At 41.2% G+C, this 21,813-nt stretch overlaps 1 protein-coding gene across 1 annotated transcript in view; it reads right to left on the minus strand.

The window, feature by feature from the left end:
• Positions 1-21,813, minus strand: part of HTATSF1 (HIV-1 Tat specific factor 1) — a 47,486-nt gene that overhangs the window by 13,223 nt on the left and 12,450 nt on the right. The window contains exons 3-6 of the mRNA XM_030209884.1: positions 17,339-17,386; positions 12,698-12,852; positions 8,205-8,368; positions 3,242-3,341 (exon numbers count right to left, since the gene is read on the minus strand). Coding sequence (XP_030065744.1) covers positions 3,242-3,341; positions 8,205-8,368; positions 12,698-12,852; positions 17,339-17,386 — 467 coding nt within the window. The remainder of the gene's footprint in view (positions 1-3,241; positions 3,342-8,204; positions 8,369-12,697; positions 12,853-17,338; positions 17,387-21,813) is intronic.

Here is a 21,813-nt window from a genome sequence, read left to right on the forward strand (position 1 = left end):
GCAGCGCTAGCGGCTGTCCATGTGCTAGTGCCGACACGCATTGACAACCGCTAGCACTGCTTAGTAAACCGGAGTGTTAGTGAGAAAAAAAGAAAAAACAACATACAAAAAGTAAATCTGACACCACAATTAGAGGCAAAACATTTTTTTATCTGCTTCTGAAAAAGAACAAATCCTTCAGTCATGGTTTCAGAGAGGTAGAGGAAAGGTTAAGCATGTTACCACACCTGCATTCCTTACAGCCATTAAGTTATGCAACTGTCAGGTTTTACTAGACCAGGGCATGCCCGTCTTCCTTTTTATAGTAAGTTCTATAACAGGATTTCTTTTTATAGCAGGGAAACTATTATAGTACTTATTACTACCCATCATTACTACTAAGCCAGTCGAGAAGCATAATGAAACAAATACTGAGTCAGAAAACAATTATTTTTGCTTACATTACTGAAAGGTTTAGAGGAAAATGCATTCACTGGCAAGAATTAAACTGTTGTGCCTAGTGAAATGAGGGAGAAAAGGGGGAACAGTATTATTACTGGATACGGATAACTGAAAGCAAGTACCGGGACTTCACTAGATGTGTGTTTTCCACACAACTCAAATATTCTAGTAAAGTACCAATATCAATGCACTGCTGCTGAAGGTGGAATTATGAAACCATGTGACTTCAACTGACGTTGAAGCATTGCATTAGACATTTTTCATGAATTGCCAATGTTCACATACTTTCCTGTTTCATGACTGCAACTTGGGAACCCAGACAAATATTTCTTCTCTTCACCCTTTTTGGGTATAATGGTAAATTTTAAATCAAGGCGCAAAGCACAAGATTAACTTATCCTTCCAAATAAAGCCATTTTCAAGTCTAAGTATAGCAAAATTACATACTAAAAAGGCAAACTCTCCATAGCTCTTTAGCACTGGGGTTTTTCATTTTTAAACTTAGAATGAGTACAATTATGATTCCCCCATGGTTCAATGACGAACTAAAAAAAAACTCAAAACACAAACCAGGAAACTTGAACGAGCATGGAAAAAAATAAAAGATGAACATACACTCAAAGCATGGAAACAAATACATAGAAAATACAAATATGTAAGAAGACAAACCAAAAGGTTATACTACAAAACTAAAATAGGACCAGGTTACAAAGATCTGAAGAAACTATTCTAACTCGTAAATAAGTTACTAGACACTACCCCCATCACCACAACTAATACAGACATCCCATCCACAGACAAACTTGCTATCTACTTTAATGAAAAAATATTAAAATTACGCAGCACACTTCCTCAGAACAACTCCGACATTGAAAACTTCATCAACAACTTGGACCTCATCCCTGGTGGATACCCAGTTGACCGCATCTGGACAACATTTACCCTCCTCACCATTGAATCAGTTACACAAGCGACTCATAGGTTCGCCAACTCCCACTGCAAACTGGATACATGTCTCAGTCATCTACTTAAATCCGCCCCCGGCCGCTTCATAGCAGACCTCACGTCCCACCTTAACTTCATGCTACAACAAGGTCTCTTCCCCGAGGAACATGGTAACATCCTACTCACCCCAATACCAAAAGACACGAAGAAAAACACAAACGACCTCACCAACTATCGCCCAATTGCGTCTATCCCACTAGTAGTCAAACTGATGAAAAGCCTGGTAACCAAACAGCTTATGGAATACATGGACAAGTTTTCAATACTATAAGACTCACATTCAGGATTCTGCCCCCACCACAGTACTGAAACTGTCCTAGTCACTCTCCTGGCGAAATTCAAGCAGGAAATAGCCACAGGTAAAAGCATACTCCAATTCGACATGTCGAGCGCATTCGACATGGTAAACCACAATATACTACTAAGACTCCTTGGCCACTTTGGGATTGATGGAAACGTACTCAATTGGATCAAAGGTTTTCTAACCACTAGAACATACCAAGTAAAATCAAACTCAAACATATCACCACCTTGGAAAGCAGCCTGCGGAGTACCCCAAGGATCACCATTATCACCAATACTCTTCAATATAATGATGATCCCACTAGCAAAATCCCTATCCAATCGAGGCCTCAACCCGTTCATCTACGCAGATGACGTTACAATCTATATCCTCTTCAAACATGACTTAACAGAAATAACCAATTAAATCAATGATGGCCTAAACATCATGGACTCTTGGGCAAACTCAAACTTAACACTGAAAAAACACACTGCCTCATCCTCTCATCTCAACATCACAAGTACAAACCCACAACCATAAACACCCCAGGACACACCCTTCCTACTTCAGACAGCCTAAAAATACTCGGAGTCACTATCGACCACAACCTTACCCTTGAGAGCCAAGTAAACTCCGTAATAAAGAAAATGTTCTACTCAATGTGGAAACAAACGATTAAAGCCTTTCTTCCCAAGAGAAATTTTTCGAAACCTAATACAATCAATGGTCCTAAGTCATGCAGATTACTGCAACGGAATCTACGCGGGATGCAAAGATCAACTCACAAAAAAACTTCAGACCGCCAAAAACACAGCAGCCAGGCTGATATTTGGTAAAACACGATTCGAAAGTGCCAAACCCCTCCGAGAAAAGCTGCACTGGCTCCCAATCAAAGAAAGGATCACCTTCATAATCTGCACCCTGTTCCACAAAATTATCTACGGCGTAGTTCCAGGATACATGATAGACCTCATAGATCTACCAACCAGAAACAGAATCCGATCATCCCGATCATACCTAAACCTACAATACCCTAATTGCAAAGGACTTAAATACAAAACAACTTACGCATCCTACTTCTCCTACATAAGTGCACAACTATGGAATGCACTCCCAAAAGCTGTGAAAACAATCCATCACCATTTAAACTTCAGGAAATCACTAAAAACCAACCTCTTCAAAAAGGCTTACCCCACTGACCCACCTTAAATCCCAAAACCCAGCAACACAGCATAACCAATGAGCTTACTGGACAATATATAATCTATATTCCCTTCGACCCTCTTGTTGCCTGATACACACCTACCTCATCAGACCACAATACAACCTGTATTTGTTATCAACCGAATCGGCGAATGCCATTAAGGTACTATGTAAGCCACATTGAGCCTGCAAACAGGTGGGAAAATGTGGGGTACAAATGTAACAAATAATCATAATAATAATAATTAAACAACCATGAGAAGTTAAACTGGACATAGCACTGCAGGTATGTGGACCAATGCTTCGTACCTCAAAATCATTTGGATGAAACATGTTCCTGATAATGACGACCCGTTCATGCCGCATCCGAGAGGCTCCTGCTTTTTTCTCTGGCCTCCAATCAAGCTGCCTGAAGAAAATAAGCAATGCACTGGTAAAAAGATCACAAAAACTCTACCAACCTTTGCTTTACAATTTATTAAGGGCCTTGTTTACTAAGGTATGATAGTGTTATTAGTGCATGCTAAACGCTAGAGACACCTAGATTTTCCTATGGGTGTCTCTAGCATTTAGTGTGCGCTAATTTTTAGCATGCACAAAAAACACTAGCGCCTATAGCGCAGCTTAGTAAACAGGGCCCTAAATTTGCTATACTGCTTAACCTTAATGAAGAACAAAGAACTGTACAATATAAAATAAAAAATTATAACAGGAAAAGAACATCATTAAAAACAGGAAAGCACACACAACCATGAGCAAAATAAACATACAAACCCCTTAGACACCCAGGGACCGCCCCATAAATAACCCCACTGGGCCGTCCAAAAGCAATAGCAAAAAAAAAACAAACTTTCAATAATTTCCTAAAATGAGTCAGAGAACTACAAGACAACCTATTTCTAGCATGATTTATTGGGGAACATTAATTTTTGGTTGTGTGTTTTTCAAGATCTGCACCACTTTTAGCAGAAAGTGTGCAATTAGAGGAACTACATTACAAATTCCTTCTGAGAATGTATGTTCATCCACCCCGGGCACAAAAGATGGGCTGCCCAATGGATGGATCTTGCATCAAACGTGGACAGAAGGCCGCTTCTTATAAACATTGCGTTTGAGAGTGCCCCTCAAAAGGTTTTGGGAAACTGTTTGGACACACCTGGCATGCACTGTCCAATGGACTATTAATCCTGTGGCCAGCCTATTAGATGATATTTATTATTTATTTGTTACATTTGTACCCCACATTATCCCACCTGTTTGCAGGCTCATTGTGGCTTACATAATACCGTAAGGTGATAGCTACCTACGGTGAAGAAACAAATACAGAGTGAGGTTAATTTTCAATGAAATAGGTATGTAGAGACACATTAGGGAATCATAGAGAGGGAAGTTATGTAAAGTTCATAGAGTTCATTACAAGTTTAGGTATCTTTATGTTGCTGGGTTCAGGTACTTAAGTTGGGTCAGTGGGATATACCTTTTCGAACAGGTTGGTCTTTAGTGATTTCCGGAAGTTGAGGTGGTCGTACGTAGTTTTCACGGCTTTTGGAAGTGCATTCCAGAGTTGTGTGCTTATATATGAGAAACTGGATCCATGAATATACTTGTACTTGAGTCCTTTGCAACTAGGGTGGCGGAGATTTAAGTAAGTACATGATGATCTAATTGAGTTTCTGGATGGCAGGTCTATGAGGTCAGACATATATCCTGGGGCATCACCATAGATAATTTTATGGACTAAGGTACAGATTTTGATTGGGAGCCAATGTAATTTTTCACGAAGGGGTTTGGCACTTTCGAATAGCAATCTTCCAAATATAAACCTGGCTGCTGTGTTTTGAGCAGTCCGAAGCTTCTTTATAAGATTTTCTTTGCATCCGGCATAAATTCCGTTGCAGTAGTCGGCATAGCTTGGGACCATTGATTGTACCAGCTTGCAAAATGTTGCCCTCAGGAAGAATGGTTTTACTCGTTTGAGTTTCCCCATTGAGTGGAACATTTTCTTAATTGTAGCGTTAATTTGGCTCTCAAGTGTCAGGTTCCTGTCAATTGTGACACCGAGGATTTTCAGATTATCTGAAATAGGGAGGGTATAGTCAGGGGTGATTAGGCTCGTGGGTATGTTTGAATTGTAGCAAGATGAGAGAATGAGGCAGGGTGTTTTTTCTGTATTGAGTTTGAGTTGGAATGCATTTGCCCATGAGTTCATGGTATGCAAGCCGAGATTAAATTCATTGGTGATTTCTGACAAATCATTTTTGAAGGGGATGTATATTGTAATGTCATCAGCATAGATCAAAGGGTTGAGGCCCTGAGTGCATAAGGACTTGGCTAATGGAGTCATCATTAGGTTAAATAGGGTTGGTGATAACGGTGATCCTTGAGGTACTCCACAATCTGCTTTCCACGGAGATGATAAATATGAATTTGATTTCACTTGGTATGTTCTGGTGGTTAGGAAGCCTTTGATCCAATTGAGTATAATTCCACCAAACCTCCACCTACTCTTTTTTACATGCATAAAAGGGAGAGCACTGGAAGTTCTCCTTATTAAGTGGTTAGGGTTAAGCAACGATATTAAAGTGGAGTGGCAGTCTTGTGGTTAGGGCAGTGGGCTGAGAACCAAGAAAGTCAAGGCTCAAATCCCACTTTGACTTTGGGCATCATTTAGGTGCCAATGATCAAAACTCTGGTGCTGAATGAACAGCGCTGGAGTTTACTCCCTCAACAGCGCCCGAAAATAACTCCCTCATTCTCAAAGCCAATAATATGCAAATGATATGCATGCTATTAGCCTCAATTATAGACCGGTGAGTCTGACGTCGGTGCTGGGCAAAATGGTAGAGACTATTATAAAGAACAAAATTACAGAGTATATTCAAAAGCATGGATTAATGAGACAAAGTCAACATGGATTTAGTGAAGGGAAATCTTGCCTCACCAATCTACTACATTTCTTTGAAGGAGTGAACAAACATGTGGATAAAGGTGAGATGGCTCACTATTATGTCGTAGGAGAGAGCAGTGTTCAAAGTCTGACCAAGATTGGAAAGGGTAAAATAACCCCAGGATCCCTAATTACTCTTTCCTGTTGCTGCTTTGCTTCTGCAGGAAACCCTAATGCAAACTCCGAGATGGAATGGGGTTTCCCGTTGTAATGGCGCCCAACTCTACTCTGCTTTTCTTTGATTATGGGGGAGAATACAAAATTATCTCGTTTTCAACTAATTTGAATGCCCACTGTGCTACCTATCGGAGCACTTGCTATTACTGGTGGTGGAGGCCTTTCAGCATACCGAGCCGGCAAACGCAGGCGCTAGTACGGCGCTTATGGCCTCTAGCATCCACATTTGCCTCTGATCATTGGACCATTAATCCTCCATTGCCGCAGTTAAAAAATTAGAATTATAAGTCCTTAACGTAACTCATCTTGAACTAATGAAAAGGTGTAAGATAAATAAATTGTAAAATGGCCCTTGACAGGGCAGGTCTACATAACTCCATCGCTGCTATTTCACTGACTGATAAAATTAAGGTTTTATGGGTCACTCTTGATAATTCTTAACTTTCATTTCTCAAATTTCCTCTGTGGTGCGTCACATCTTCTTCCAACTCAAACGTATCCGCTCTGATAAGCTGTTTCTCTTCCCAGCTGCCACAAATATTCTTGTCCATTCCTTTATTTTGCAACTAGACTACTGCAATTCCCTGTATCTAGGCCTTCCGCTTTACGAATTAGAACGCCTCCAGCTCCTCCAAAATACTGCCATTAAACTTATTACTGGACATATACTAAATTTCATCATGTTACACCAATATTAAGAGACACCCACTGGCAACCAGGTCAATATAGAATCCACTACAAATTATTCCTATTGGTTTTCATAATTCGTGCAGTTCAGGAACCCCCCTTTCTTTCTACATTCCTCATGCCCTACAGACCATTCCACTGCTTGCACTCCTCTCAACAAGACCGTATTCCCCTAACTTCTATACGCCGTCTGCTTTTTTCTGTGAAAGACCCTAAATTATGGAACTCTCTCCCTAAGAAACTGAAGGCATCTCCCTCCATTGCACAGTTCAGACTTGACTTAAAAACTCATCTTTTCTTTGAGGCATTTGGGCATTAGCTGGAAAGGTCGCCTGACTCACCTGTACTTCCACCCCCCCCCCCCCATTATTATTTTTACCTTTCCTCTCTCGCTTTCCTATTAATTATTGTAGTTCTTCCCCGGTTCCTTGTGTTTCCATTCTGGTTTTATTATGTCTGATGTATAGTTGCTCTCTCCCTCAATTTCCTTACATTAGATTGTAAGACACACGTTTTGATGGGCGGGATAAGAAGTCCCTAATAAACTTGAAGCTCTTAGCTGTGTTAAGATGGATCAATGAGAAGTAGGGGTGATAATGTGTTAAATATAATACAAATGGCATTAGTACATTTTTCTTATGCAAATTTATGTTCTGAGTGAGAACAGGATCATCTTCCTGTATTAAAATGAAAAATGTATTTATCAAAAAAAAAAAACAACACACATTCTTTTCTGCAGTAACTGCAATGCAATATCAGATAAGTATCAATTTGATCTTGTCTCTAGGCAACATATGACAACTCAATGACTTTTCTAAACTACCCACACTGTTTATGTAGAAATAAGTACGGCTAATAGCATAGAAAAGACAATGTTAAAACCAACGTTTACAGTACCCTTTCTGGTTGCCATGAGCAATGGACCCATCCTTAATAACTGCTCTATTATTTCTTCAAATCTAAAGATTTGATAAATGTATAATTATGTCTCGAAGACAGAGTTACTAGTAGGAAGCATTCGTAGTATTTTTGGAAAGGTTTCGGCCAATACATGCGGGCTTTTGATTAAAGTTAATATTGCTTCCTTAAGGAATGAAACAGACGGTTGCACTGAAGGTATACACTATCAACTCACCTAAAAACAGATGAGCAATTGTGAATCTTACCAAGTGCAACAACTTAGTGTCAGCATTCAGGCAGCAATGGGATAAGCCCAAAATGCTGATACTCAATTCACACTTCTCAACCACTTACTGTATGTTTAAAATGGTTAAGTTTTATGTTAAACTGCTATACACAGTCTTGGGTGAATCTCTTTATAAGGGTGGTTTAATAAATCCCAATAAATAAATAAATAAAAACAATTCTAACACGTAAACATCCATATATCTGTGTTACCAAAAATTTTGTAATGTTTATATCAACTAGAGAAGAGCAGATAAAGCAAGGCTTATTACATACTTCTGCTGCAAAGACAGCTTCTTCTTGTAGTCTTTGCACTTTTTCTTCTTTTTGGTGGCATCATACTCCCCCTTCAGTTGAAACTTTGCCATTTCGACATGCAGTTTGTGCCCTCTGATCTCAGACTCGTCCAGAAGCCTCAGCGCAAGGCCCACAGATTCTTTCTACAGAAAGGCAAAAATTAGTTCACTGTCTACCCTGAGTTCTTATATAAAGCACACGCTGCTGAATTTCAGTAGCTGAATGTAATACTGAGAAAACAAAAAACAGACAAAAGTCCAGCCAGAGGAACATTATTGAATTTGATAAGAATTTGATACATTAAACATGGGTAATTTGATTTCCTTTTTTCTAAATTTTGCTCCGGCTTGTCATACAGTCTTCTGAAAGACCGATTTCTGTTTTCAAATGAGAGAAGATGGATGTAAACATAACATTTGTAAGGCCTTAAGACTTTTCTCCCATTTTGTATCCAGGGAATCAGGGCCTAAATGATCAAGGAACTGAATGTTAAGAAATGCTGTAAGAGCATAAATTAAATGGCACATATTTCAACTCAAAGCTGATATGCAGAGAGTCACACTGGAGTTGATGCATGGATTACTGTTTAAGAATTTTGAAGGCAGGGACAAAGAATCAGTTCAGATAACCCCAAACTATCGAACTTTAAATATAACCTAGAATTTGTGACTTTACCGAGGAACACAGATGGCTCTACAGAGACATGCACAAGTGACAAAAAGATTTAACATGCACAACTGTTGAGTGATGCATCTGGAGCACAATATGCTCTGAATGGAAAGTACTTGTTAAGACTAACCAGAAAAAAAAACTTTGCTAAGCTGATAAACAGAAATATTATAAAACATTAAAATGGAGCTTTTATAAGGCTACTTTTGGAATATGGGGTTCAGCTTTCAGCATCCATCCTCAGTCAGTAGGCTGCCAGTGGGGAAACAAATAGTTCACACATGCTGAAAGACTGTCCACACTGGGGTTACTAAAACCACTTAAGGGGAGTTTTAATTACTTTGTAAAAGCATCAATAGATTCAACAGAAATCTCACAAGTGACTTTTTATCCAAGGAGCTAAACCAAACAGGCAGGGGGGGGGGGAATCTTCTACCGTTAAGAGTAAATAGATTTTACCAGCTTCACAGAGAAAACTAATTTGCTTAGGGGGGGGGGGGGGGGGTTCTCCATAAACAGCACCAGCATGGGAATGCAGCCACACTAGCTGGTGATGTCACCAACAGAGCTGTGTCAGAGCTCTCCCCTGGCTTTTGAAACTTTCAATGTACACAGGCATGCGCAGGACTTCAGGCTGTACCAAAGCAGGAAGAGTAATGAATATTTAAGAATGTAGGTAAGGACATTTGTCAGCAGGGACTGAGGATGGGATAGTGTGGCTGCATTCCACTGCTGTCTACGGAGTACCCCACTACATAGCAGCTAGGGTTGCATGTTAATCGTGATTAACGTGTTATTAGTTGCAATTAAAAATAAGTAATCACAACTAATAATTGTGCTTTACAGCATTTCCCTCCCTTCTCCCTCATGCTCCCTGTGCACAATCCAACATTAATCCCTTCCTGGCCCCACCCGCGGTTCCATAAAGCTCTCTCAATTCCCTCATTCCCTCCCCACACCTTAAAATCAAGTCTTTGCTCTAGCAGCAATACTCATACGCTGGCTGCGGCCTGCACTGGGGCTTTTCCTCTGACCCATCCCACCACTTCTAACACAACTTCTTGTTTTTTTCAAGGGCAAAAAAAGATCAGGAGAGCCCCGGTGCAGCCCACAGGCAGCATATGACTATTGCTGCCACTGCCGGAGCAAAGACTTGATAATAAGGTACACCTGGAGGGTGGGAGGAGAGGGGAGGGAATTAAGAGAGCTTTATGGAACCTTAGGCAGGGTGGGGAGAGAAGAGGAGAAGAGAGGGAACAAAGGAGAGATGCCTAACCGAAGGAGGGAGGGGAAGAAAGAGAAAAGAAAAAGAGAAATAATGGACTTGGAGTAGAAGGGGGAGAGAGAGAGAGAGAGAGAGAGAGAGAGAGAGACATGCTAGACAACAGAAGGGAGGGAGGGAAGAGAGGGAGAGTTATCAATGGCTTAGTTATGTGGGGTGGCTTTGGGGATCTGAGCCACCCACTTTGGGCTCAAGCCCCCTCCAAATCTGCAACACCTGTTCAATGGCTGGTGAGGCTGCTAAAGACCTGCTAGCTGAGAAATCTGCTGCCCGAGCCATCCCCTTCCTCCTTGTACTGCATCAAGAATGAGAAGTTGGCAGCATGTCTCCAGCTGCCAATACTGATATCAACTAAGCATGCACAGGGAGTGCTGGTATTGGCAACTGGAGGTATGCCACAGGCTTCCTCGCTTCTGAGGCAATACAAGGAAGAAGAGGGTGGCTCGGACAGTGGAATTCTTTGGCTGGTGAGGCTTTGGCATCCCCGCCAGCAAAGGCATGATACTTACCATTGAGGGGAGGGGGGGCGCAATGAAGATTACGTTCAATAAGAAATTCATTGGATAAAGATTCTCTACATACGCTAACACATGCGTATATTATTTCTCGTTTAGATTACTGCAATGTTATTTATGCAGGCATCACAAAGACAAATATAAGACGGTTACAATTGATACAAAACACTGCAGCACATGTAATTTGTCGCGCATCGAAATATGATAGAATTACACCACTTTTATACCAACCTCACTGGCTTCCAATTGAAGCCAGAACACTACTACTACTTATAATTTCTATAGCACTACTAGACGTACGCAGCGCTGTACACTTGAACATGAAGAGACAGTCCCTGCTCGACAGAGCTTACAATCTATTAGGACAGACAAACAGGACAAACAAGAGATAAGGGAATATTAAGGTGAGGATGATAAAATAAGGGTTCTGAACAAGTGAATAAGGGTTAGGAGTTAAAAGCAGCATCAAAAAGGTGGGCTTTTAGCTTAGATTTGAAGACGGCTAGAGATGGAGCTTGACGTACCGGCTCAGGAAGTCTATACCAGGCATATGGTGCAGCAAGATAAAAGGAACGGAGTCTGAAGTTAGCGGTGGAGGAGAAGGGTGCAGATAAGAGAGATTTACCCAGTGCACGGAGTTCCCGGGGAGGAATGTAGGGAGAGATGAGAGTGGAGAGGTACTGAGGAGCTGCAGAGTGAATGCACTTATAGGTCAATAAGAGGAGTTTGAACTGTATGCGGAAACAGATAGGAAGCCAGTGAAGTGACTTGAGGAGAGGGCTAATATGAGCATAACGACCCTGGTGGAATATTAGTCGTGCAGCAGAATTTTGAACAGACTGAAGAGGAGAGAGATGGCTAAGTGGGAGACCTGTGAGAAGGAAGTTGCAATAGTCTAAGCGAGAGGTGATAAGAGCGTGGATGAGGGTTCTGGTAGTGTGCTCAGAAAGGAAAGGGCGAATTTTGCTGATATTATAGAGAAAGAAACGACAGGTTTTAGCAGTCTGTTGAATATGTGCAGAGAAGTAGAGAGAGGAGTTGAAGATGACCCTAAGGTTACGAGCTGAAGAAACAGGGAGGATGAGAGTGTTATCCACAGAGATAGAGAATGACGGAAGAGGAGAGGTTGGTTTAGGGGATAAGATAAGAAACTCTGTTTTGATGATTAGTTTCAGATGGCGGTGAGACATCCAGGCAGCAATGTCAGACAGGCAGGCTGATACTTTGGCCTGGAGTCCTGCTCAAATTTCTGGTGTGGAGAGGTAGTGGGAGACATCAGCATAAAGGTGATACTGAAAACCATGGGATGAGATCAGAGTACCAAGGGAAGAAGTATAGATGGAGAAAAGAAGAGGTCCCAGGACAGATCCCTGAAGTACAACAAATGATAGTGGGGTAGAAATGGAGGAGGATCCACCAGAGTATACACTAAAAGTACGATGGGAGAGATTTAAAAAAACCCAGGAAAGAACAGAGCCCTGAAATCCAAGTGAGGACAGCGTATCAAGAAGTTGCGGTGATCCACAGTGTCAAAAGCAGCAGATAGATTGAGAAGGATGAGGATAGAATAGAGACCTTTGGATCTGGCCAGAAACAGGTCATTGGAGACTTTAGCAAGCGCTGTTTCAGTTGAATCAAGAGAGTGAAAGCCAGACTGAAATGGATCAAGACTAGCTTGAGATAGACAAAGGCACATTCAAGTATCTTGGATAGGAAAAGGCGAAGGGAGATGGGGCGATAGTTGGAAGGACGGATAGGGTCCAATGAAGGTTTTTTGAGGAGTGGTGTGACTACGGCACGTTTGAAGGCATCAGGAACAGTCACAGTGGAAAGTGAAATATTGAGGATATGACAGATAAAAGGGATGACAGTCCCTCTATGAAATTACCCCTTAACGCAATAAAAATAAGAATTATGCATACATGGATGAACCTACTTAAGATCATCATCTACCCTGAATTAATTTCATAAAAAGCAAAAGAAATCAATTCATTCTTTATACTCACCTTCAGATAACAGCAAAGGCCATCTCCTTTAAGATTTCCTTCCTTATCCTTGTATAGTTTGATTTTATAGTCTTCAGTCTGTGGGTCTCGCATGATGATACCACACTTCGACATCATCTCTACAAATTCATCCTGTGTAATATCTGGAGGAAGACCTACAAGGTAAGGGAGTAGAACAAGGAAGCATAAGCAACTACATACTTTATGGCAATCTTACTGTGCAACCCTTGATGCCTTTAATTTTCCAGGAAAACCAACATGACTGAATCTAAAAGTTGAATGCAATGAAACGCATTTCTTGGTAGCTACATGGTCTATAGCAGTGATGGGCAACCTTTTGAGTTTGGAGTGTCAAAATTCACCAAAACACCGAGTATAACTCGGGTGGTGTGTCACTTCAAGAAAAATCAATGCTACTAGGAACGCCCCCGAGCCCCCCCTACCCGAGATCGCTGCCCACCCGAGGTCGCCGGGCCCCCCCTCCACCCGCTACCGGGCCCGGAACTAACCTTAAAGCCTCCTTTCACGTTGCAGCAAGCAGCAGCAGGGCAGACCTCTCCTCCTTCCTTCTGTGCTCCGCCCTCGCGGACGTTACGTCAGGCGAGGTCAGGACACGGAAGGAAGGAGTGGCCTGCCCTGCTGCTGCAACGTGAAAGGAGGCTTTAAGGTTAGTTTCCGGGAGCGAGGAGGACCACACTGCGGCGGCGCCGCGTGTCATCCAAAATGGCTACGCGTGTCAGTGCTGACACGCGTGTCATAGGTTCGCCATCAGGGGTCTATAGAATTGTATAGCTTAAAAATTAGAAAATGACTTTTTCTAATTCAGTTTTATTTCAGGTGAGATGCACCTAAAGATAGGTAAACTCAAGCTACATCCATCACAAAAATCCAGTTGGATCAGGTGGCAATTCAGTGCAGTGCCCTATTATTATCGTTTATTATTTACTATACTGTTACTTATTGCTAGCAAAACAGAACGGTTTACATAAAAGAAAAAATATTTAAAACATATAAAAACACTCATAACAACATCTAGGGAATCCAATAATTGATAGGAAAGCACAGCAAATCAAACATACAATAATTAGTAACAAACTAATAATCCTAATTAACAAGCTTAACATATATCATAATTCAAGCTCTAAGACTGACATCTCTTTCCTATATATATATTTTTCCCCTTTATTCTGCATTGCTATTAAATGTATTTTGAAAAAGGTATGTTTTTAGAGCTTTTCGGAAACAAATATATGTATCTTAGTAATTTTGGAAGACTATTCCAAAGTGAAGGCGATAAAAAAAAGAAGGCTGACTTTCGTGTGGATTCCCATCTAGCCCTTGTTAATGGAGGAATAACTAATCTGTTATCTGTTAACGATCTAAGGGTACGTATCGGTGCATATGGTATAGTAAGATTAGCCAAATAATGGAGTTAGTAAATGTAGCGCTTTATATGTCAGCGCTTTCCCCCTAAACCAACCTCTCCTCCTCCCCATTCTCTATTTCTGTGGATAACACTCTCATCCTTCCTGTCTCATCAGCTCGTAACCTTGGGGTCATCTTCGACTCCTCCCTCTCCTTCTCTGCACATAATCAACAGACTGCTAAAACCAGTCATTTCTTTCTCTATAATATCAGCAAAATTCGCCCTTTCCTTTCTGAGCACACTACCAGAACCCTCATCCACACTCTTATCACCTCTCGCTTAGACTATTGCAACTTGCTTCTCACAGGTCTCCAACTTAGCCATCTCTCTCCTCTTCAGTCTGTTCAAAATTCTGCTGCACGACTAATATTCCACCAGGGTCGTTATGCTCATATTAGCCCTCTCCTCAAGTCACTTCACTGGCTTCCTATCCGTTTCTGCATACAGTTCAAACTCCTCTTATTGACTTATAAGTGCATTCACTCTACAGCTCTTCAGTACCTCTCCACTCTCATCTCTCCCTACATTACTCCCCGGGAGCTCTGTTCACTGGGTAAATCTCTCTTATCTGCACCCTTCTCCTCCACTGCTAACTCCAGACTCCGTTCCTTTTATCTTGCTGCACTATATGCCTGGAATAGACTTTCTGAGCCAGTACATCAAGCTCCATCTCTGGCCATCTTCAAATCTAAGCTGAAAGCCCACCTTTTTGATGCTGCTTTTAACTCCTAACCCTTATTCACTTGTTCAGAAGCCTTATTTTATCATCCTCACCTTAATATTCCCTTATCTCTTGTTTGTCCTGTTTGTCTGTCCTAATTAGATTGTAAGCTCTGTCGAGCAGGGACTCTCTCTTCATGTTCAAGTGTACAGCGCTGCGTGCGTCTAGTAGCGCTATAGAAATTATAAGTAGTAGTAGTATTCTGGCTTCAATTGGAAGCCAGTGAGGTTGGTATAAAAGTGGTGCAATTCTATCATATTTCGATGCGCGACAAATTACACGTGCTGCAGTGTTTTGTATCAATTGTAACCGTCTTATATTTGTCTTTGTGATGCCTGCATAAATAACATTGCAGTAATCTAAACGAGCAATAATATACGCATGCGTTAGCATATGTAGAGAATCTTTATCCAATGAATTTCTTATTGAACGTAATCTTCATAAATGATAAAAAGATTTTTTTATTACAGCTGATATTTGCTGTTCAAAAGATAAGGCAGAATCAAGAATAACACCTAAATACTTAAATGATAGTACCGTAGGTAATTGTTTGCCAAATAGAGTAGGTATTAATGTTGGTACTGGTCCATGACCTGTTATAAATGATATTAATGTTGGTACTGGTCCATGACCTGTTATAAATGATGTTATTGTTTTATCTGGGTTTAAAACCAACTGCTGTTTTTTAAGCCACCTAGCTACTTCATCAAAGCAATTTTGAATAGGTGTAAGGTCAATATTTTGTGGTTGTACATAATGAATAAGAAGGAAATCATCTGCATAAGAATAAGAGCTGATGCCTAAAGTCTGAATAAGCAACGACAGTGGACTGACATATAAATTAAATAACGTGGGTGACAAAACCGATCCCTGAGGTACCCCACAAGTAGTACTTTGAGAATGTGAGATTGATTGATTCTGAACAACTTTAAAAGAGCAATTGCTGAGGAAGGATGTAAACCAAGTAAGAACTGAACCAGAAATACCAACTTCCTTTACACGATTAAGCAGTAGATCATGATCTATTAGATCAAACGCCGCTGAAAGATCAAGGGAAACGACCAGTGCAATATAGCCTTGTTCCAATCTAGAGTGGATTTTACTTAGAAGAGAGGTCAAAACTGTCTCCGTACTGTGGCCTTTCCTAAAGCCCGATTGTCTTGGATGTAGCACATTTTTTGACTATAAATGAAGGCCCTTGGTCTGATCTCCAAGGGAGAAACTCCAATCACAAATTACAGAATACTTCAAGTTATGCATGCAACTTAACTGTTAGATCAGGTGCTAATTGGCATCAATTGGCTATAATTGGAATTAACTGATACTAATTGGCATTAATTTGCAGTTACATGCATAACTGCATTCAACTGGTATTCTAATTCCTTTAGTGTGCAACGCTACAGGGGTGTGGAAGTAGGAGGGGCATGCCTAGCACTCATGCTCTGTTATAGAATACTAATCAGTTGTGCGTCTGACAGCGGCTAGGCACAAGCATTTACACCAGCTATTGAGCTAGGCAAAAAGTTTGTGCCTAAAGTTAGGCATGTAACTGCACACTTATGAGCATAATTGTCATTAAAGAATCTGTACTTGGCGTCCACACTTTAGGCAACCTTTTGAGAATTACTCTCTCTCATGGTGGCCAGATTCAGTGCCTATACGATTACAGGGTTTTAGAAGACCAGACGAGGTATGCTGAGGGACAGCGGAAATAGAAGTAGTGGAAAAATTCCTGGGTGGCTGTGAACGAAGGCTCATGGTGCAGGCCGCAAACCTGATTCTGATCTGGACATACAAAGGAGCTGGAAAAAACTGTTGGGTCAAAAAAAAAAAAAAAAAGTACCTGCAGCACATGGCTCCCCCATAGGCTCAAGAGCCGTTCTGGGGAGGTAACAAGCACCATATTGACAATATATTCCTAACAAGTTTTCGCCTTTTAGAGGCTGTATGGTATACTTTAAAGATTGGCATTTATGAGAAATCTCAAATTGGCACAGTTTAAGTCTCTTAATTTAAGAAGGGATTAAAACATTTATATCATTATATTTGGGGAGAGGCTGGGAGTTCAATATTGTGCTTTTGTCTCCACTATCTATCTTTTGTATTGACTTTCTGTCCTTTAAATGGTAATCTTGGTAGTAGTAGTAGTAGTAATCTTGTTCGGTCTGCAGGTGTTGTATAATTATTCATTATTCCTTATTATGTTCTCTGTTTGGTATATCTGGAATCTGATGTAGTGTGCCCCTGCATGTTACTTATGGGCTATAGCTTTTGGTTATTCATTTTAGGTGTGAACTGCATTGGTGTTCTGTAACTATTAAAGCAGTATAGCAAGTCTCAAACAAATTAAACTTCAAATGACTAATACACCTGTAGAAGAACATTTTTAAAGTTTATAAGCATAATAGGCTATGTACACTTATTTGTGAACGTCTAACATATAAATAAGAGCTACCTCACAGGAGCTATCTTATACTACCATAATCTTACTTACCAGTCACATAGACATTTTGATTTCTATCTTCTTCAACATTAAACCAACCTGAAAAAAGGGTGGATACTACAATAAATACAATAGCACTAAAAATACACTATAAAACAGTCATTTAAGAGAATTTCAACACCAAAAACTGAAAAGTTAGTCATTGTAAAATGTAGATGCACAGATATACTGCAGCATTATAGTGAACTGTTCTATATACCTGCTAGTTCAAAAATGAAAAAAAATTGAAACGCCTCCTCCTTTACAATGTCAGAACAAGTTACCAACCAGCTCTAAGCATAATAAGCTTGCTATTCAGTCCTGTATTGGGCTATGAATTTGCATAGAGCTCCCCCTCCAGCACAAAATCCTGCATGTCATGAAGAATTCTGCAGAGGGACAAGAAAGAAGTGGAAGCTGCATGGTTCCTCTTTTTACACCTCGCCATACTGCACCAATCATGGTGCATGAGTAGAAGGAGGAGAAAGACTGAACTTGCTCTGCATCCTTCTAGGAGTAGCCTAGTGGTTAGTGCAGTGGACTTTGATCCTGGGGAACTGAGTTCAATTCCCACTGCAGCTCCTTGTGACTTTGGGCAAGTCACTTAACCCTCCATTGCCCCTGGTACAAAATAAGTACCTGAATATATGTAAACCGCTTTGAATGTAGTTGCAAAAACCTCAGAAAGGTGCTATATCAAGTCCCATTTCCATTTCCCTATTTGAGATTCAACATGGAATGTTGCTGTTGCTACTATTTGAGATTCTGGAATGTTGCTACTATTTGAGATTCTACATGGAATGTTGAGATTCTGTTGCTACTATTTGAGATTCTACATGGAATGCTGCTATTCCACTAGCAACATTCCATGTAGAATAAGCTGCGCAGGCTTCTGTTTCTGTGAGTCTGACGTCAGACTTACAGAAACAGAAGCCTGCACGGCCGCATTGCTGATCTGCAAGGGCAGGTTTCTAGATGGAATGTTGCTAGTGGTTAGTGCAGTGAACTTTGATCCTAGGGAACTGAGTTCAATTCCCACTGCAGCTCCTTGTGACTCTGGGCAAGTCACTTAACCCTCCATTGCCCCTGGTTCAAAATAAGTACCTGAATATATGTAAACCGCTTTGAATGTAGTTGCAAAAACCTCAGAAAGGCAGTATATCAAGTCCCATTTCCCTTTCTCTCTGTTTCCTGGAGTCTGAATGCTCTATTTGAACTGTGCAGACCAAATGCAGCAGTCAGACTCTAGGTGGCAAAGGAGGAGAACACGGCTTGAGAGGTTTCTGGGGAGGGAGGGGGCGGAGGAAGGGTGAGAGAATCAGAGTGCAAAGTTCGGGAGTTTTCTCAAAGGTAGGAAAAGGGACAGAGAGCAAGCTGGGATGTGAGTGACAGGGGTGGAGGGGGCTTGGGGAAAGAAGATGAGAGAGAACTTGAAGAAGGGTGCCTGCTGAGAGGTGGGAATTGGGAAGGGCAGGAGAGGGAGAGCTGTGGGGCTTGCTGGAAGATAGGGAGAATGAACAGTAGAGCAGAGAAGGAAAAAAAAACGGTGGCGGAGGAGAAAGAATTAAAGGGATACTGGGGCAGGGACATATCCAGGAGTGTTGCACACTACCCTTAATACGCTGCTTCTTTAGCTCAGTGAGAGAATAATCTCAATCTCTGGGAAGCATCTTGGCTCAGGAGAAGAAGTGGGTGGAGGGGGATGGAAAGTGTCAGTCTCTGGAGCATGGGATATGTATATGAACATCTTGTTGGCCAGACATGTGGTGATTCAGGACACTGGAAGCTGAAGAACAGTATGGCTGGAGGAAGTGTGCTGTGGACGCCAAGAGAACTGAAGAGCCCAGGCACCTATGGAAGAGGTGCACTCAGGGGTTAAAGAAGTGAGGGTGTGAGAAAAGAAAGGCAGTGGAGGGAATAAAGAGAGCAGGAGTATGAGTGCCTACAGAAGAGTGAGAGAGATAGCACTTGAAGAGAGGTGTATGAGAGAGGAAGGTAAGAGATGGGAGAAAGGAGGAAGAAGGAAAGATGTATCTCTTGTTGGGTAGACTGAATGGACCATGCAGGTCTTTATCTGCTGTCATCTACTATGTTACTATGCCAAAGCAGTGTAAGGCCCTATAGGCCACTCCAAAACCCCAACTGTCACTGCAGCACAATCCAATTCAACTAGTAACCTCTAACCAAAACTATATACATGCAGAGAGAAAAACAAAGAGCTCAGGAAGTCTCCAGGCTGCAGTCTTCTAAGGCAGGCCTCAGACTGGTGTGGGTGGACTAAAGGAAAAGGAAACTAGCAGGTATGACCAAGTTTCACCTTCAGTATCCCAGTCACAATAGTCTGAACAAGTGGGATGTACCCAAGCTGAATCTCCCTGGGAGGGAGAAGACAATGCTCCCTGGATCACCGCACTGCTAAAGTCCAATTGGTCTCTGGCTAAAACATCAATTCTGTAGTATTTCACAAATGAGTGAAAAGACAAATCAAGTGGTTGCCTTACAAATGTTTTCAGGCAAAACCGTGTGGACCTTCACACCCATAAGGCTGCTTGTACATGGGTAGAATGAGCCCTTTGGAACCAGTTGGTTCTGACAAACGTATGCAGACTCGATATATGCTTTGATCCAGCGTGCTAATGTTGCCTTGGAAGCTGCCAGACCCTTGCACAGTCCATGGAATAAAAATGGCTTGAGACACGGAAATCGTTTGTTCTCTGCAAGTAGAAAAGCATTGTGGGCCTGAGCACCTGTTGCCCGGTCCTTAAACGTTCAGTGTAAAATTACTCTTCTCTGATCTTCTCCGTTTCCTTGTTTACTCTGTTACAAAATTACAGACGATCAAATATAATAAGTGGGAATAGCATAGCCCATGAAATTCTTTCCAAACCCTCTCCATATGTGTGTGCACAAGTGCATGTGCTTGTGTATGTGTACATGTCTCTGACCTGGATGTAAGAGAGAAGGGACAGTTTGAACAGAGCACTTGACAAACATGCCATTGGTTTATAAAGAACAATAAAATGATCCCAAGCGTGATAATATATCTAACAATGAAATGCCATATCAGTAGATTTGCAAGATAAATACAAAATGTAAATCACATTGGCCCAGATGTTCAAAACTCCAGCCCTGAAACGGAACATTGCCAGAAAAAAACCTTCCCGATGCTAAATAGTAATGATATGCAAATATATGCACGTAGTTAGCATTGAGCACTGGGAAGGTAAGAGGGAGGAACATGCCTGGCACATGTGCACAAGAGTTGTACATGGGAAATATTTTCCAGATTCACCTTAATGTATGGATTTCCTCGAGTGTGTTCCACGTACAGCAAGCTCCCCCTCCTGTCTCTCACTGTCATTAAGGACGTGTACTCTGGCAATCCTGGTCCCCGATGAGAAATCTCACTTCAAAAACACCCCAACGCCAGCTCAGAGCCCAAGTTAGGTTTTCGGCGGTAAGGCAGTTTTGCTTTTATGTGATGTTCTCTCAGCGTTGGGAGGGAAAAGATAATGACCTGATTTGCATTACTGCACACCATAATACCGGCGCTAATCACCTCTAGTGTCTGCATTAGGTTTTGAGCATCTGCCAAATAGTGCCAACAGGTATTGCTATGCTTCTCCACCACTAGGCGGCTGTATACATAGCAACCAGTAGCAAACTACATGCTTCAGTCATTAGGTGCCACCATACACAGCAACCATTTAAAAAAAAAAAAAATGGGACTAAGGTAATACAGTTCAGCCACAAGGTTTCTCAACAGAAAAACAAGGAAAATGAAATATACAGCTAAAAGCCAAGCAGCAGGAATAGGGTGTGGCAGAAGGCAGGGGGTGCATGATAGGCTTAGCATGCAGAATAATTTCCAACCACTCTGCAATCTGCATGTGTTTCTGTTTTTCACTGTGCTTGTGTGTGTGTATATGTTTGTATCTGCATTTCAGTTTGCATGCATGTGCATGTCTATGATTGGTACATGACAGGAAAGGTAAGGGGCAGTTTGAAACGGAGCAATTCCCAATTTCTTAACCAAGTTTATTTAAAATTTACTATCCCGCCCTTTGGCAGCCTTCAGGGAGGTTTACAATCTAATACAGAGAGAAATAAAAATTAACTAATACAAACAGAATTTAAGGGAGGGGGTAGAACTACAATAATGACTGAAAAGAAACAAAAGGAAGGAGAAGCTCTGTAAACTAAGTTTCACTGTTTCTAATCTCTTTTCCAAAGAAGTGCACTGGGCAGATTCTTTGGAGACCTTTATTTCTCGGAAACCCTTGTTCTGATCTGGCCCATTTTATACTGTGTGTCTTTTCCATAGTTCCCCCTACCCCTGTACCAAATTGGGTCCTGTTACATTACATTTTCAGAGATTCATTTTACCCCAGGTAGATGGACATGAAATTGCTCATGTACAATTTATATCTAGGATTCTATTGGTTTGGATAAATTAAAACAATTATGGAACTTTTCAATTGATATTT

This window comes from Microcaecilia unicolor, chromosome 7, assembly GCF_901765095.1.
Source record: "Microcaecilia unicolor chromosome 7, aMicUni1.1, whole genome shotgun sequence".
In the NCBI taxonomy this organism is placed as follows: domain Eukaryota; kingdom Metazoa; phylum Chordata; class Amphibia; order Gymnophiona; family Siphonopidae; genus Microcaecilia; species Microcaecilia unicolor.